The sequence below is a fragment of the Lygodium microphyllum genome, chromosome 12, assembly GCF_053477565.2.
Source record: "Lygodium microphyllum isolate KBCC chromosome 12, Lygodium_microphyllum_v1.1.10, whole genome shotgun sequence".
NCBI classification, from domain to species: domain Eukaryota; kingdom Viridiplantae; phylum Streptophyta; class Polypodiopsida; order Schizaeales; family Lygodiaceae; genus Lygodium; species Lygodium microphyllum.
In genome coordinates, this window is record NC_141146.1 from 30103273 (window position 1) to 30120879 (window position 17607).

A 17607-nucleotide genomic window follows, 5' to 3' on the forward strand; every position below is an offset into this window, starting at 1 on the left:
AGCTCTGCAAAGTCTTCCAAAGATCCCGTCAGGACGCAAGGTCATTTGGAGCATAGAGGCCCAGCAACCATAAAATCTCTCCTTCAAATAAAACTTTGATTACCACAAAGCGGCCCTGTACATCATTTTTAATAAGAACAGGCTGGTATTTCTCATGGACAATCATAAGCACGCCCGAATAGTGCATAGCATGTGTCCCTGCATAAAACAGGCAAAACCCATGGCAATCCACAACTTTTCTTGCTTCACCGTGACTCTTGTGCTCCACTGCACACAAGACATCCCATTGGTTCTCATGCAAGTCAGTCCATATGGCATGTTGCTTATGACGAGAACAAATGCCTCGCACATTCCATGTGGCTATCTTCATATATCTTCAAAAAAAAGAGAATCAGGAACGAGGCACCTATTGCCTTGATTTCACCTTTTCCGCGAGAGCGTCCAGGACACCTTCATCCAGAAAATCAGCTAACACTGCAAAAGAATTCTGGCGGCCCGCTTTAGAGGTAGATGGAATATCCACTGCCTTGGGAGTGGAACGGGGATAACGACGATCCCAAGGTGTAATCACATTACCTCTAGTATCAAATGCTAGCTTAGCAGGTGGGCCCTTTGGACCGTCTGTATAGACTTTCCTTGTAGACTGATTACGGGGGGCAGAAGGAACCATAGTACGCGCAGCATGCTATGAAGAGAACATTTCTTTCCTGCGCATATACGTGTGCATGCAATCCTGTGAAACATTAGGCCCAGAATCTGCCAGGCCTGCATCCAATTTTTTACCTTTTTTGGGACGTGCCTCGAGCCAGTCATTGCTACGGGAATCCAAGCCTAGGACCTATTGTTTACCTTTCTCCACAACATTAGGTGGCTGGGGGGCCTCCTGTGCCGGAGCATCAAGCACCATGTCATCCATAGGCAGCACAACATGCGCATCATCTAAAGACGGTTGTCTCTCTAGGCATTCGGCCATTAAATGCCCCAATTTTCCACACAAAAAGCAGTGTCCTGCAAAGTTGCCCCATTTCAAGCGAAAGTGCAAAGGATGCATGCCAGAGCAATTGAGGCGAAGCCATGCAGGCCTTTTCCTAGCCATGTCCCATAACATGCATAAACGGTTTCGATTCATAGCCCTTAGGCTTGGGGGAACCAACACCGTTCCCACAACTGCCATCGCATCCTTTAACAATGGCCAATAGACCGCCGAACAATTTTCCACTTCAACCCACACCAGGCATTCACGTTGAAGCAAGCGCTGAAAGTCTGCCATAGGGCGCCATGGCACAACATGGACCAAGCGGCGATCAAAGAACAATGGCAACTTGGACAGGAGCTCAGCTCGATGCGTCTCTGATTTAAGTAGCACCTCATAAAAGCCGCGGGGTCCAAGAAAGATCTCCTCAACACACTCCCCTTGTAATAAATGGTGCAGCCACTGGCGAATATGGGAAAGCATTGGGATCCTGCCAGTGAAGAAGAGTATAACCGCACGGTCATAGAACACCGAAAAAGACCGCAAGATAGATTTCGGGTCCACCGTGGCTTCCAGTACTTCATCAGTTCCCAAGTCAGAAAAAGCTTCATGATTATGTTGGACATAATCGCGAAGTAGAGTATTGGCAAATTCCAGCAAATGCTCCCAGTCAATCTCCTGCAAATCCACAGAATCAGAGGCAACCTGCACATAGGAACGTTCCTCAGGACCCATTGTCTCGTCAAAAGTATGCTTGGAGCGTTTGCCCGCAGGCGGCAGGTCAGAACCAGAAGGCATCTCCTCCGTGCAAGGAACCATATCCTCTGGCTCCTCTGTATTAGAGTTCGGACCAAGGGCTGCCACCGTCTGGTCGATAAAAGCCATATCCAGGCCAGCCATACTACTGTCCTCTCTCTCTGTCTCTCACTCTCGTGCTCTCGCACTGTCGCGAGAGAACACGTGGGGCTGGGTGCAACCCTTATCCATGCAGAAGCAGGAGGGCGGAACGCGTAGGGCTGCGCACAACCCTAACCGCACAGGTGCAAGTGCGGGCAAAAGGCGGCAAGGCAGCAGCAACGGTCACAGGGCACAGGTCTGTCAGGGTGCGCAGCCAAGGGTGACGTCACAGGTCCGCGGGGCAGGTCAGCCAGGTCATAGGTTAGATAGGCAGGGACGAGGCGACGTTGAACAAGGCCCGCAGTGCAAGCGAACGGGCGCGAAGCAGGGCGGACAGGCGCGAACAGGAGCAAACCAGGGCGGACGGGCGCGAACCAAGGCAGACGGGTGCGAACGGGCGCGGACTAGGGCGGACTGGCGCGAACCAAGGCAGACGGGTCCGAACGGGCGCGAACAGGCGCGAACGGGTCAGGCGACGGAGGCGACGGGCCAGAGGGGCCAGACGACCGACGACAGGTCATGCGACGGGCCTGACGGGCGCAGAAACGACGAGCCGACAGGTCAAACGACCATCCGCAGAGCGGCACGAGCAGGCGGCGCCATCTCTCTAGGGTTCAGAGCTCTCTCCCCGCCATCTCTCTCTCTCTCTCTCTCTAGCCTTCCCACACTCACGACCCACACAGAGAGCCTCCACCGAGGGGACACCTCGGAACAACTAGAATGATGATGAGTGCCGTGAGAACAGAGCACGGCTACAGAGAGAGATAGCACTCGGGTCCACTACCCACAGACAAGCACAGATACTCTTTAGACGCCTCACACGGTGGAAGAAGAGAACATTCTTGGCCCAGCTGGAGCGAGACCTATATCAATTATTCTTGAGCGAGGACTCAGGGAGGCTTGGAGGCTTTTTAGAGAGCATTGCCCAACCAAACCTATTACATCCACCGCTGTATGGGAACAGTATGCAGCTAGTCTCTATACTGTGAAGGGTCAGCCACCTCTTCCTGACACACTTGAGCCTTGTCCAGAGACCACCACTTTCTTTATAGAAAGTAGGGTCCAAGAGGCCATTGACGGACTTAGCAGAGGAAAGGCACAAGATCATGATGGACTAGTAGCCGAGCACTTGATCCATGCTAGAGATTTGGTGGTAGGATTCCTAGCTTACATGTTTAACAGAGCCATGTGTGAAGGCCTACCAGAAAGCTGGAGCATGAATACTATTGTGCCTATCCTCAAGTCAAGGGACCCTACTCTACCCAGTCACTATCGGACTATCATGGTTGGGCATACATTGGCGAAGTTATATGCTTCCATCCTTGAGCATGAGTTAAGCAGGTGAGCAGAGAGGTGGAGTCTTAGAGCACAAGGACAAGCTGGCTTTAGGAGAGGCTTCTCCACATTGGATCACATCCTCACACTCAGAGCAATCATTGAGGAGGGAAGGGCCCATGGCTGAAGGACCTACTATTGCTTTGTGGACTTTTGCAAAGCCTTTGATACAGTACCGAGAGACAAGCTGATAAATAGTTTGCATGCCATGGGAGTACCGAAAGAGCTCAGTTGGGGTATTTTGGCATTGTATGAGAGTTGTGGGCAGAGTCCGGACACCTGAGGGCCTTTCGACACTTATTTACTCCATCATTGGGGTGAAGCAAGGATGTCCCCTCTCTCCGAAATTATATCATTAAGGAAGCAAGTTAATGTTGAAAACGCAACCAAAGTTGTCAATTAGAAAACATTATTTCATCAACCAAGGAAGAGGAGGGCAAGCCAAGAATTGAGAATATAGTTACTTCTACCACGAGAGGATATGGATGACACCATTCTCTAGCACCATAGCCACCAACTCTTGGCTGTGTCTAGGGATGTGAGTCTCACTATGAAGTAAGTCTCTTGAGTTTCATGACCTTTGGAGTATGAGAGGCGGCCAATATAAGGAGGGAAACATGCAAATTACCAAGCTGAGAACCAAAAGGGGAGTACTCCAACATTGTGCTGACATCTTTCGTTTCAATGTACTCTTGCTTTCTAGCAAGCTGGTTTGGACTTATCACAACATTGAAGACTACAGGAATGCTTCCAATTGTTCCATTTAAGTTGATGCCATTCTTGCACAAGAAAAAATGTTGCAATAAGAATGAGGGATTGGCAAAGATTCTAAGACAAGCAGGTTAAGGGGGCAGAAGATGTTGGAGCAGCAAAGAGGTTGCAAGCTAGTCTAAAGAAGGCACAAATATTAATACAAGAGTCCAATTTCCATTACATGCTCTACCATCTACAATCAAACTATCTCTTGTGGGAGGTGGTAGCTAACTAGGTTTTATGACAACCATGTGGTACTTCTTGTTTATGCTCCTTTGGATCCTACATGGGTGAGGTGAAATTTCTCACCCAAAACTTCATTTACTCATGAGGTGATGCCAACCTAGCTTAAACAAAGGTAGTGTACAATGTTTTTCATATTGTCCATGGGACATGGGAGAGGCTATAAGATGATTCTTGTTTTTTTCTACAAAAGAAAAGAAAATAAATTTTAGTAATAAAACCTTGATGAAAAAATAAAGAGTGGGTAAGTACATAAATACAATGGTTGTGTGAACCACCAATCTGGCTGACAATAATGCCAGAGCACTTGAGGATCTATATGAAAGAAGGTGATGGACTCCCAGGTCCACAAGAAGGCATCTCTCCTCCTCATCACATTAGAGCCACCCTATAGCCTCTCCCATCTCCTGCAAAGAGTATGGATTATCTTTGTCCAAATCCTCAAAAGAGTCTCTACAATGGAGACGTCCTCGAGATCTATAGCATGGTTGCACCTCACAATCCAAATGTATCAAGCAATAATACTAGCAATCAACTCCAATATATGACAATGCCCTTGGATCCATTGAGCATGCAAGTAATCTAGAGTGGGGCCACATGCTGAGACTCTATCCATGACCCAAGCTATGACCCCCCTAGTTGCAACCATGGCCTCTAGTGTGTCAAGGAAGACCATCCTAAGCGTCTCCTCTATACCTCTTAGGCTTTGGAAAAGTTCTATAGGCAATGCCTTTAGATCTCCTCTAGCTCACCACATCTCACACATACCACTAGGGCCCAGCCATGTACCAACTCCTAAGCTCTTAGAACTACATCTAGCCTCCTCCAAAAGTTTGGCAAGACATGATTTGAATCCTCCTCCCTAGCTAAGATCCAAGCCAATGGGAAGTACCTGTTGGCTGTGCTTTGATCTTGCTCATTTGAATCCTCCTCCCTAGCATGGTAGTTTAGCCAAAAAAGGCCATATTGCACAGTCTATCAAGGAACGGATCCCTCCAAACCCACTTTCTTCAATCCCAGTCTGATATCTAAAGGAGCCCTCATCCAATACTAGTGTCTCCATCCATCTAACAAATAGGCAGCTACGTCTAGGTCGATGTACCACCTTCTCTTAGAGTATACCACTAATCCAATTCTCTGTCCAGAACATTCTGTGAACTCTACCTGATCCAAGTCCACTTGCTAGTGGTGATCATCGTCGTCCCTTGTGAAAGTGAATACCCTGTCTCTACTAGTTGCAATGACCCCAATGAGGATGTCCCCTTTGGAGGCTACAAGATGATTCAAGATGGATGAGGAGAGAAGATTTATGCATACATGGGATTCTAGCACCTTCTTTCACCTAGCAAACTATATGGTATAGAAGAATAGCCGATAGGATTGGTTGTTCATTCAACCTTTATATTTAGGGGGGGGGGGGGTGTTAGCAGATATTAGTCAGCTCATGGTGTGAGTCTGTGTGCCAGAGGCTGGGCATTTTATGTAGTATTTTATGGCACATTTTTGTGGCCATTTATGATGTATTATTTAGCATTTGTTGCTGGCCGACCTGCATTTTATGCTCCCCACTTTTGTGGCTATTTATAGGGCTCCTCCTCCACAGTCTTCGGTGCTTCAGCCATCAGTGGAGATCCTTCTGGGAGAGAGGAGCCGGTGCTGAGGAGCCCACGCAGCCAGTGACTCTCCGTTGTATGCTGCTGTCTCGTGTTCGATATGGATTCCATTTCCCGAGCATACATCTGAGTTCTCATCTGTCTACTGTGTTCATTCTTTCTTTCTTTCTTCTGTCTTGTGTTTTCAGCATTTATTTCAGCATATTCTTTACGCTTCCATTGCTGCACCACTTCTGACATGGTATCAGATTTCAGGCTGCAACCTATTTGTGCTGTTTTTTCTTGCTGATTTCAGGATTTTCACCCTTTCTTGCTGATCAGGCAACTGTCCTTCCTACTGGCGACTGCTGATTTGCTGCTGGCGACAGTGTTTCAGCATTTGCGTTTTGCGTTTTTTGGACAGATTTGCGTTTACTGCTGTTCCACTCTTTGCTGCCCGTGTTTCCTTCATCAACCTGCTGGCAACAGTCTTTAGACCCTGTTTCTTCAGTTTGCCGCCTGCGTTTTGCTGTTTACAGCATTATTTTTGCCTGTTTTTCTGATTATTCAGGCCGTTTTTGCTGTTTTTGGCAGTTTTTGACTGATTTTTTCACTTTGTGCAGCAGCTTTTGGCTTATTTTGGTCAGCCTTTGGGTTATATTGCATGTGAACTCACTATTTTTGGTGTTTTTTGGTTGTGTTTTGGCTGTGCTCACTCTCCAAACGACCTTCTTTTCTTCTACTTCTCTTTTCTACCTCCTCCAGATGGCCCCTCCGTGCACCTCAAGTGAAGATAAGTTACATGGACCTGATTACCTCACATGGAGTGCTGTCATGAAAGCTTGGTTTGTGCAGAAGCGGTTATGGTACATCGTCTGTGGAGCTCTTGCTCGCCGTCTCCGTCCTTTTCCTCTTCCTGAAGACTTTGATGAGGACAACCATGAGGAAGCGGTGCTCACATGGGACTCGGACGATGCCCGTGCTTACTCGGCGTTGCTTCGGTGTATTTCTAAAGCGGTCTTACCGGCGGTTACCTCCTGTAGGACATCTCCTGAAGTATGGCAGAAGTTGCAGCAGATGTACGAGGCACCTTCCACCATGCGGGCCGTCACACTTTATGGCCAGCTCCAGCAGATGAAGTTTGAGCCGAAAGATACTATTCAGTCTTTTCTTCTTCGTGTTACGCAGGTACAGGACCAGCTTCGGCACATGCAATCTGCTCTTCCCGAGATGCATCTTGTCGGGACGGTCCTCTACAAGCTCCCCCCGGAGTTTGATGGAGTGGCCAATGCTTTGCGGGCGCAGACATCTTCGATTCCTGTCAGTTTTACACATATGACCTCGATGCTTCTTGAGCATGAGGCATCCTTGAGATTACAGGGGCGGCTTCCGGCACATTATGGAGGTGAGGCTTATGTAGCTTCAGAGAGGGGTGACGGGAAGAAGAAGTCGAAGGCCCAGTGTTACCACTGTGGCAAGAAGGGACATTTGCGGAAGGACTGCAAGAAGTTAGCGGCTTCCAGGAAGAAGGAGCCGAAGACGAAGCGGGATGCTGACTCTACCGATGAGTCCTCTCCTTCATCAGCCTCCGACTCCGATCCTCCGACCAAGGAGAAGTCCAAGGCACGGAAGGGATCCTCTTCTTCGGATCGCAGGAAGGGCTTGGTGGCCCCTTCCTCGGCTGCTTTCTAGTGGTGGTGATGCGGTCATCCCTCACGACTCTCTTGTGCCAGAGAGGGAGTGTGCGCGGGTGTTGGTGGGGCTGCAGTGCCTCATCTATATTTTGATATAGATGCACAGGATCCAGAGAGGGATGTCCCTGACGCATCGACGGTATCTAGCAGTGAAATCCTAGAGACTGGTGTTGATTTCTCGGTTCATGATGAGCTGTTCTTCTTGAAAGAGAGCGAGAGGCTTTCGTCTGGAGCTCACATGAGGGGACACTTTGGTGGTTTGGCCAAAGGCGGGGAATCCATGGTCACATGTTCAGAGACATGTTTGGCAGATTGGCTTTGTATGTCCTGAGTGACATAGGTGACATTACACAAAGAGCTGCTATGATTCTTCTCTATTTTCAGGTGTTGTTGGTACGATCGACATCGACATCAGATACTCTCCGAGGCATCTTGGTGGTGGGCTGGCCACTCACCGCTTGGACATCCATGGTCCTTCTGGTGTTTATTTGTTGTGTAGTTTATGATTCTCCATCATTGTAATATTTCATTGTATCCGATCACACATGATTTGAGAGAGGGTGTTAGCAGATATTAGTCAGCTCATGGTGTGAGTCTGTGTGCCAAAGGCTGGGCATTTTATGTAGTATTTTATGGCACATTTTTGTGGCCATTTATGATGTATTATTTAGCATTTGTTGCTGGCCGACCTGCATTTTATGCTCCCCACTTTTGTGGCTATTTATAGGGCTCCTCCTCCACAGTCTTCGGTGCTTCAGCCATCAGTGGAGATCCTTCTGGGAGAGAGGAGCCGGTGCTGAGGAGCCCACGCAGCCAGTGACTCACCGTTGTATGCTGCTGTCTCGTGTTCGATATGGATTCCATTTCCCGAGCATACATCTGAGTTCTCATCTGTCTACTGTGTTCATTCTTTCTTTCTTTCTTCTGTCTTGTGTTTTCAGCATTTATTTCAGCATATTCTTTACGCTTCCATTGCTGCACCACTTCTGACAGGGGGGGGGGGGGGGGGGGGGGGGGGGGTTATAGATGGGAGCCTCCAAGGTGTCATTAATATATTTTTCTTCTCTCAAAGAAAAAATGTAGCCTAGGATGTGATTATTCAGCCGAGATTCAAAGAGGGCATATGTGTCATTGATCTATATTGCCTAAGCGGAGCTCTACTGGCCAAGCTCATTGTCAAAGGCCTACTAGGAGAGGAGCCCTCAAAAAATCTTTTGCTATGGCAACTAGAGGACATTAGTGGGTGGACCTTGCAACAGAGTCTTAGATGGGTTTCTCTATCAGATCAGAACTTGAGACTTGGTGATTATAAATGTCCACATGTGTCCAGCTTCTAAACACATGTGGACATTTATCAGATCGGAACTTGAGACTTGGTGATTATAAATCTCCACATTATTTTAAATGTCCACATTAGTGGGTGGACCTTGTAACAAAGGAATTGGTGATCAGAAGCTTGGTGTTTATAAATGTCCACATGTGTCAAGCTTGCCATCTCAATGTCCACATTTTTACAAAGGAATTGGGTGTTTCTCTATCATGAGGGCCTGGAGGTCTGTCTGACCATGGTTGTCTTAGAGATCCCCAATGAAGAGAGGATAAGGTAGCCCCTTCTCTCTAACAATCAGATTTTGGCTAAACAGAATAGTCTATTTGTTAGATGGATGGGCAGTTAGTATATTTTAGCCTATGACAAATAGGCAGTTAGTATATTTTAGCTCACCACATCTCACACATACCACTAGGGCCCAGCCATGTACCAACTCCTAAGCTCTTAGAACTACATTTAGCCTCCTCCAAAAGTTTGGCAAGACATGATTTGAATCCTCCTCCCTGGCTAAGATCCAAGCCAATGGGAAGTACCTGTTGGCTGTGCTTTGATCTTGCTCATTTGAATCCTCCTCCCTAGCATGGTAGTTTAGCCAAAAAAGGCCATATTGCACAGTCTATCAAGGAACGGATCCCTCCAAACCCACTTTCTTCAATCCCAGTCTGATATCTAAAGGAGCCCTCATCCAATACTAGTGTCTCCATCCATCTAACAAATAGGCAGCTACGTCTAGGTCGATGTGTACAAATAGTTAGATGGATGGATAAGGTTAGCTGCCTATTTGTTAGATGAAGAGAGGATAGGCAGTTAGTATATTTTAGCCTATGACAAAACAGAGGAAACACTTGCAGATACAAGGATCTTCAAGGGAGAATAGTCTGTTAGTTATACACGTCCCCCAACCCAATTCTCTCAGTTAGCGTTGACAGCAGGTCAATGTCATAGATGAGAGCATATTGGCAGCATTGTAGCATGGTACATCTCAACAATGAGAGACATTAAGGGCATAGAGCAGCAAGAGATGCTGGCTTGTATATGTTTTGGCATAACAATCCACCTGAATGGTTGTTCCATAAATCATTGTACTTGTACTTGATATCCCTCCTGAGCATCCATAGCATTCCTCTGCTTGTTTTTAGTTTGTTAATCTGTAGGGGGATCTCACGTATGTTTTTTTACCTTTGGTGGGCACTATCACTGAGGTATTCCTTAATAGAATCTCTCTTCATGATGGAATGAAAAAACATGGTCCTTGCTTACCTTATTAAAGATTTTAAGTCATACTCGTACTTGATATCCCTCCTGAGCATTGATAACATTCATGTCCTTGTTTTTAGTTTGTTAATTTGTAGGCAGATCTCAAATATATTTTTCACCTCGGTGGGCATTATCACTGAATAGAATCTCTCTCCATGGGGGAAGAAGAAAACATGGTCCTTGCTTACCTTATCTTAACTCATTGGAGGGTGGGGCTGGTGGAAAAAATGAGAAGGATGCAGACCAGACCTCCCCTCTAAACATTTATCTCAGACTAGTGAGGTTAACATTTATGTTTCTCACCAACTTGAATATTTTTTAACATTTCTGTGTATGCTATAGGAGTAGTACTTGTAGTTTATACTATGTTTTCATTTAGATGTTACTTTCAACCTAATGAACAGAAATGAGCACCGACCCCCCTTCATTTTTCTGGTAGATTCTTCCATCTACTGGAAGAGGATCAAACCCTTGTCTACGTTTTGTATTCTTGTAAGTTTTCTCCAGAATCTCCTGAAAAATATACATTTAACAATCATTCTTGCAAGTTGGAGGAAAATATAGTTTTGCAATATTCACTGGAAAAAAGACTCGGCCTGATTACAGAAAAGGACGTTATTGAAATTTCAGTCACAGGTTTTTGAGGATTTTTTCTGCCAACTGAGGAGCATACACAAATTGTTACCTCATACACAAACACTTTTCAGAAAACAAGTGAGATGGCCAAAAGAGCACTGAGGAATTGGTTAAAATTCTAATTCACGCAATTACCTTGTCTGACTTGTTTCCACGCATTTCCTCCAATTCAGCATGTTCAGCTAACCTTGCAGCTGGTGTGTAATCTCGAATAATTTGACCTTTCTCATTTCTATTGTGATGATACATTTACTAGAAAATTCAGATTCTTTGTCATACCAAAAATTCCTTCAGGTAATAGTGTGTGCAATACACTGACTATAATATACAAAGAAAAGGAATATAACTAACTTTGTTGATGAGAAATTCTGTTCCGTTTGAGTCTTGGAATCATTTCCACTCTTACTAGACTCCAACTGCTTTATAACCATTTGTAAGACCTATACAAACCACAAAAGATAACCAAACACTGCTCTGCAGATGCAACAAAGAGAATAGCCTCCAACAATAAAACATTTCATGTTTAATTTCTCATGTAAGATACTCCAAAATTCTTAACTTGTTAAGCATCTTAGACAGCCTATAGCATGCATTCACAAAAGCCTCTTTCTGAAAGAAGAGAATTGAAAACCTTTTGGAGTACAACAGACTTGCTGATGCAAGAGCAGTCACATGTAGCTCGTGTTAGTGTGGTATTAAGTGCTGACTAAGTTCAGGTGTGGTAAAATGGATAAAGGCTGAGCTCTTCAAGGCACTTTTAAATCACCCTAGGATCTTCAATAACTCACATTGTTCACTCACTTACAGCTATTCATATCTTCTCTTTCTTTGAGGTTAAAAATGCAGCTAAAGGTACTACTCAAAAGAATTTTACAAAAAACTACATGTGCTCAACAGTCTAGCTGAAGCTCACTCAAAATCACAAAACAATCAAATGTACAAGCCTCTCAAGGTGGTTTGGGGGGTATGGGGGAAAGAAGCCATGGAGAAGTGTACCCCCACCTAGGACTGCACACATGCATCATAAAAAACAGGCAGTGGCCACTCCAAGTGAGCAAGAACTACTGTTGGAGCTCTTGAGACCAGCTTGCCCTATAGCTGGATCCAAGAGCCGCAGAGTGAGTGGATAATGGATGTCTAGAGCTCTGCCAAGATTGCATATACTGAGAGGCCCTCGCCACCAAAAATCATCCGGCAGTACACCTAGATGTTGTAAAACCAGTCTTCCTTCTTCAAGAGGATGGTACATGACCTGATTTACCATAAATCACAGCAAGCAATAGATACACAAATCAGTATTTCTTTATCTTGTATTACTAAAAGCTTGAAGTACGCTCAGACACAAGCTGATTTCCTTCAACCTTCAATACAATTGCTGTCAAGAATAACCAGCTGCCAGCAGTTCATAAAATCAATTTCCCCTTGATTGGGCATGGTTAGGTCTTCAATCTCTTGCATGTGGGCCACAATAAATTGAGAATAGGCCACTTCTTGGATCAACTACAAATTTCTTGCCTTCAGCTGCTACACGAAGTACAAGAAGTTCAATAATTGGGCACAGATCCCAATGTGGCTGTGCAAACCCTAGTTTATTCCGTGAATTAGGGTTCCAGCAGCGATTTCTTCAATTGCTCTTCAGCTAATGCTAGAACTGCATGAGAATTGTTGAGAGGTTGATGAAAAATAAGAGAAAGCTGAAGAGAGAGAAAATGCAGAGTTTTGTTGCCAGAAATTGCCTAAATTAGTTGCTGCTGTTAGCGATCAGGTCCTAGCCGGCCGTACAGGCGCCACGTGGCAGCCTGGTCGGACTGACCAGTCGGACAGCCACGTGGCAGTCCGACTTGTACTGATCAGTCGGCTGCATTTAATGCAGCCGACCTGCTTTTTTGGGTGCATTATTTCTGGCCAGTCGAGATGTGCAGCTCGTGGAGGTTCCGGTCATAGCAGCGGGTGAGGAGCATCCCATTCTTGGAGATCCAGGGGAGAGTTGGGCTCCCGAGACAGTTCCTTTGGAGCTAGCGCCTTTTGATTCCGATTTTGTTTCCAATACAGAGTCTACTGTTGCACCGGTCACCCCAAGGAGTTACCACTGGTGGATATCCTAGAGTCTTCAGCTGATGGAGAGAGATGACCCGGCCTCCTCCTCGTTGGGCCCATGACACACTCCATGATTCAAGGATCGAGGGGGTCCCTGAGAAGTGGGGACCGCAGGATAGTCCGCGGCGGTCACGGAGGCACTAGGCACATTCTACGGAGCTTGTTTGCTCTAACTATTGTTTGATGACTCATGTTATGCAGGATCGAGAGCCCACCTCCGTGAAGGAGGCTTTACAGTCCGCACCATGGAAGAAAGCTATGGAAGCCGAGTTGGAGGCTATTGAGAGGAATGGCACTTGGTATCTCGTGCCTCGCCCCTCGCATAAGAAGGTGATTGGCGTCAAATGGGTCTTCAAGACCAAGTACCTTAGCGATGGTTCTTTGGACAAGCACAAGGCTCGCCTTGTTGCTAAAGGTTTTGCACAGCACCCAGGGATTGATTGTCATGACACTTTTGCCCCCACTGCTCGTATGGCGACTATTCGAGCTATTCTTGCCTTGGCTGGCCATAGGAGATGGCCTGTCTACCAGTTGGATGTGAAGTCAGCCTTCCTCAATGGTGATTTGAAGAAGGAGATCTATGTGGAGCAGCTTCCTGGCTTTGGATCTTCAGATGGGCAAGTCTTCAAGTTGAAGAAGGCCTTGTATGGCCTCAAGCAAGCTCCGCGTGCATGGAACGAGAAGATTGACTCGTTCCTTCAGTCACAGTTGGGATATCGGCACTCCAGGGCCGATCCGTAGCTTTATGTACACCCTTCCGAGGCTAGTTGTGTGCTTTTTGTGTTGTATGTTGACGATTTGATTGTCACAGGTGATCATGCACAGAAGGTCAAAGAGACGAAGGCAGCTTTACATCAGGCGTTCGAGATGACGGACTTGGGTCTACTCCACTTCTTCTTGGGCCATGAGATTTATCGGTCTCAGAGGGGGATTTTCATCTCTTAGCAGAGATATGTACAAGAGCTCTTGGTTTCTTTTGAGATGGAGGATTGTCGGACCATTTCTACTCCTATGGATCCGAACTGGAAGGCCACTTCACATTCAGATTCTCCCTTGGCGGATGCTTCCCGCTACCATCAGTTGATTGGATCATTGATTTGGCTCCTCAACACTCGTGTTGATCTTTGTTTTGTTGTTGGTCTCTTGGCAGGGTTCATGAGTGAACCTCAGACGGTGCATTGGCAGGCTGCCCAGAGGATACTTCGGTATTTGAGGGGGACATCTGACTTAGGGATTCATTATCCAACAGGCACAGGTGGTTCAGATCTTGTACTTGCAGGTTGGAGCGACTCGGATTGGGCTGGCGATGTGGACCATAGGCGGTCTACTACAAGCTACTGTTTTACCTTGGGTGCAAGTGTTATCTCTTGGAGTAGCAAGAAGCAGCCCACGGTAGCCCTTTCGTCTATACTGAGGCAGAGTATCGGGCCGCGTCTTCCACCACATGTGAGGCTGTGTGGCTTCGGATATTGTTGGAGGAGCTTGGCTGCCCCCAGACTCGTCCTACTTTGCTGCAATGAGACAATGAGAGTTGCATTGCCTCTCTCTTCTCTCTGCGTTCACTCTCTCTCTCAGTCTTGGTCCCACGCTTCCGCATCGCTGCACTCTGACAGCTGCCTGCTGCCCAAGACCTGTACTAGCAGGTTACCAGCAGGTCTTGGGCACATCAGGTCGCCAGCAGCCCAAACCCCTGTACATGCTGTCTCCAACAACCTGCTGGAAATGGCTTCTTCCTGCTGGCACCTGCAGTATACATACAGCCTCTCTCCCGTTTTTTTTCTTTTCCCAACAAGAAATAAAACCAGATTTTACAAAAACAGAAACTGTTGCACAACTACAGGGCTCAGGTCTAAACCTTCAAAGCAGTTTATCCAAACCATCCAACAGAAAAACAGGTACTGCAACTAATTTTGGACACATCAATTCTGATGGGTATGAGGGGTGATTATTGTGTTCAGCCCCATCATGCATGAAGGTTTATGTATAAAAGAAGACGAACATCTGTAACCTGCAAAGAACTGTTGCTGCATCTCATTTTTGATATTGTCTCTCTCAGCCTTCCCCAACATCCGACTGGCTTGAATGACCCTTAGCCAGCCCCAACCTTTGAGTGGCTTGAACGCCCCTTGAACGACCCTTAGCCATGCCCAACATCCCTCTCCCAGTCTTGCATGGGAATATTTGCCACTAGCAGCCTATTTTGCCATTTGGCAGCCTTTTAATTGTAGTTTCTAGCATTAATTGAACTATTTTTAGAATTTAATTTCTGAAAATTAATTAATATTATTCATCTTTCCCTGCCCAAGAATTGGCTAGCGCACATTCACAATTGATGTGCTAACCCCCATGGGACAATTAATTGCCCCAACAGTAATTGGCATTGGACTAGTATTAATTTACAAACTAATGCCTAGTCCCCTAATGTCACTCCTACATATTTTAATGGTCCAATTAATGGCCTAGACCCAAACTAACACCAAGCACCAACAATTACCTAGCTAGCATAACTTTATACAACTCTTACCAATTTCACCCACCACTGCTCACTTGGGGTGCTTACTCCATCAATGTGACTTAACATACTTGCACTTCACATGTGCACTTCACATGTGCAGAGGCTAATAGTGTGAAAGCTAAGTATTAAAAATACATGTCCTTGTGATAGATCTCCCCCTTGAAATCCTTGCAATCATCCCTAATTGCAATGCAATGTGACAAAAGCAAAGCAATACTAAACTGGAAAAAGCATAGGTATCATAGTCAAAGAGCATCAACTGATGTTGTTCATACTATGCTAATGCCAAACACATACTGAAATTTCCAGTCAACATAACTAAGGTATAATTAACCAAAAATGAATCCTAACTACATCAAAACCACATGGGATGCATCCATTAACTCTTAGCCAAAGGTATTCTAACCAAGAAACCATAGTAAAGTATAAACTTAGCATAAACCATGGATCAACTATCAATGGGATTACACAACAATACTATCTAATAAAACTGAGACCAATAACTAATGATCATCCAATGAAAACTAGCGAGACTGATAATCAATCTCTAATGATCATAATCTGACAGAGGTGCAATCAAAATCGTACTCATGTACATACCAACTACAGTGACTAGTACACTAAATGGTAATCTCATGCAAACATACTATTAGCAACAATTACCTTGGATGCACATTGAATATATTCGAGATCCACTATATGCATGAGCTATCCATCTCTAGAGAAGTGGAAGTGCTACCTCTCCCTTGAGCATTAGGTAGTGCTTTGGACTTTTGGCTCTACTGAGCCTAAAAGAGCATGATCTAAAGTTGGCTCTAGCTAATATGACTCCAGGTAAAGCTACAACGATTAATAGTGATCTACCAAGTTACCCTCTTTCATCCATTTGGTATTTGTCGGTGAGTAGTTCTAAAACTTCACCAAGTACCTCTTGAATACTTTTCCACCGACTTTCCTTTGCTTATGTGCCAAAATCTCATTTTGCTCCTCAATCTCTAGCTGAATTTTAGTAGACATATGCTTAGGTACATCATCATGAAAAGGCCACACTAAGATCACATGAAACGCATGATTGTATCTACAAAGGTGGAGGAAATTTCAGCCTATAAGCCACATCAATAGTCTTTTCCAATATCTAGAAAGCGCCATAACAATGCATATTAAGCTTTGGATACAAGAGCTCCTTTGCCTTTCATTATTTTTCAGCCTAGTCTTTTCAAATGTAGTAATACTCAACTACCTTGTGCAAACTCTAATGCATGCGTATGGTGATCAGCTGTTCTTTTCTACTTCTTTTATAATCTCCCTGGCCAAGATGAAAACTCAATATCCTAAAACACTAGAAAAAGGTATCAAGAGTACACAATTTTTTTATGATATCTTAGATAGAAAAACGTCTGCATATGCATCTGCACGTTCAAAACCTATATCAACATTAGTAGGAAAGAGAAAGTTCAATGCTACAACCAAAGAGGAGAATATAAGAAGCCCAAAGGGGCTAGTGGGCCACTCAGAGCTTGTGAGAGCACGTAAGAAGTTATGATTCAATTGCCTCATGAAAAAAAGGATTGTCCAAAACTTAAAGGTAGCCTGTTAAAAATAAGAACAAAGAAAAACTAGTGCACATGGTGCAAATGCTTCCTTTGGAACCTTGTTCTAAAATATCTAGCTATACAAGTTAGCCATCAAACTGATGAGCATGAGCGTTACTTGACTGCTGCACCATGGCAGCCCACATTTGGCTCCCATGTCTTGGTCCAAATGCCTAGTACAATCAATGGACGATGAGTCCATATTCTCATGGATAATGGGTCAACTCACAACTTCATTAACTATATGTTGGCTAAGAACCTACATTTGCCACAAGTACTTAGTACTCATGTTGTCTCTCTCATGAATGGGGATAACAAGTGTGTGGGATACAAAAGTCCGTGATGTTCCACTGGAAGTGGAAGGGCATACTGAAGAAATGTGACCTACAATCCACAACGTGCCAAAGAAGAAATAGAGAGAAAATTCTTCTTTATACCGGGCACAAACAAAGCATCCTGAAGACAGAGAATAGAGCCATCAATGGCTGTGAGCATAATCTCCCCAATACCTCGAACAGGGTATGATGCATTGTTGGCACACTGTACAGACTTGCCAACTCGAGGTGCACCAAGAGAAGCAAATAATCTTTGCGAGATGTAATATGCCGAGAAGCACCACTGTCAAAAAACCAAGTATCTACAACTTCAGTAGAGCTAAATGCTCTATCAGCCCAAGAGGTGTCATAACTGCAT

The 17607-nt window shown here is 45.2% G+C and overlaps 1 protein-coding gene across 3 annotated transcripts in view; it reads right to left on the bottom strand.

Moving 5' to 3' along the window:
* LOC148027593 (uncharacterized) overlaps positions 1–17607 on the bottom strand; it is a 177837-nt gene that overhangs the window by 42520 nt on the left and 117710 nt on the right. For all 3 annotated transcript variants that reach the window (XM_087688924.1, XM_087688925.1, XM_087688926.1), the window contains 3 exons: positions 11062–11150; positions 10846–10942; positions 10493–10587 (listed from right to left, as the gene is read on the bottom strand). In XM_087688924.1, the coding sequence (XP_087545050.1) occupies positions 10493–10587; positions 10846–10942; positions 11062–11150 (281 nt within the window). The remainder of the gene's footprint in view (positions 1–10492; positions 10588–10845; positions 10943–11061; positions 11151–17607) is intronic.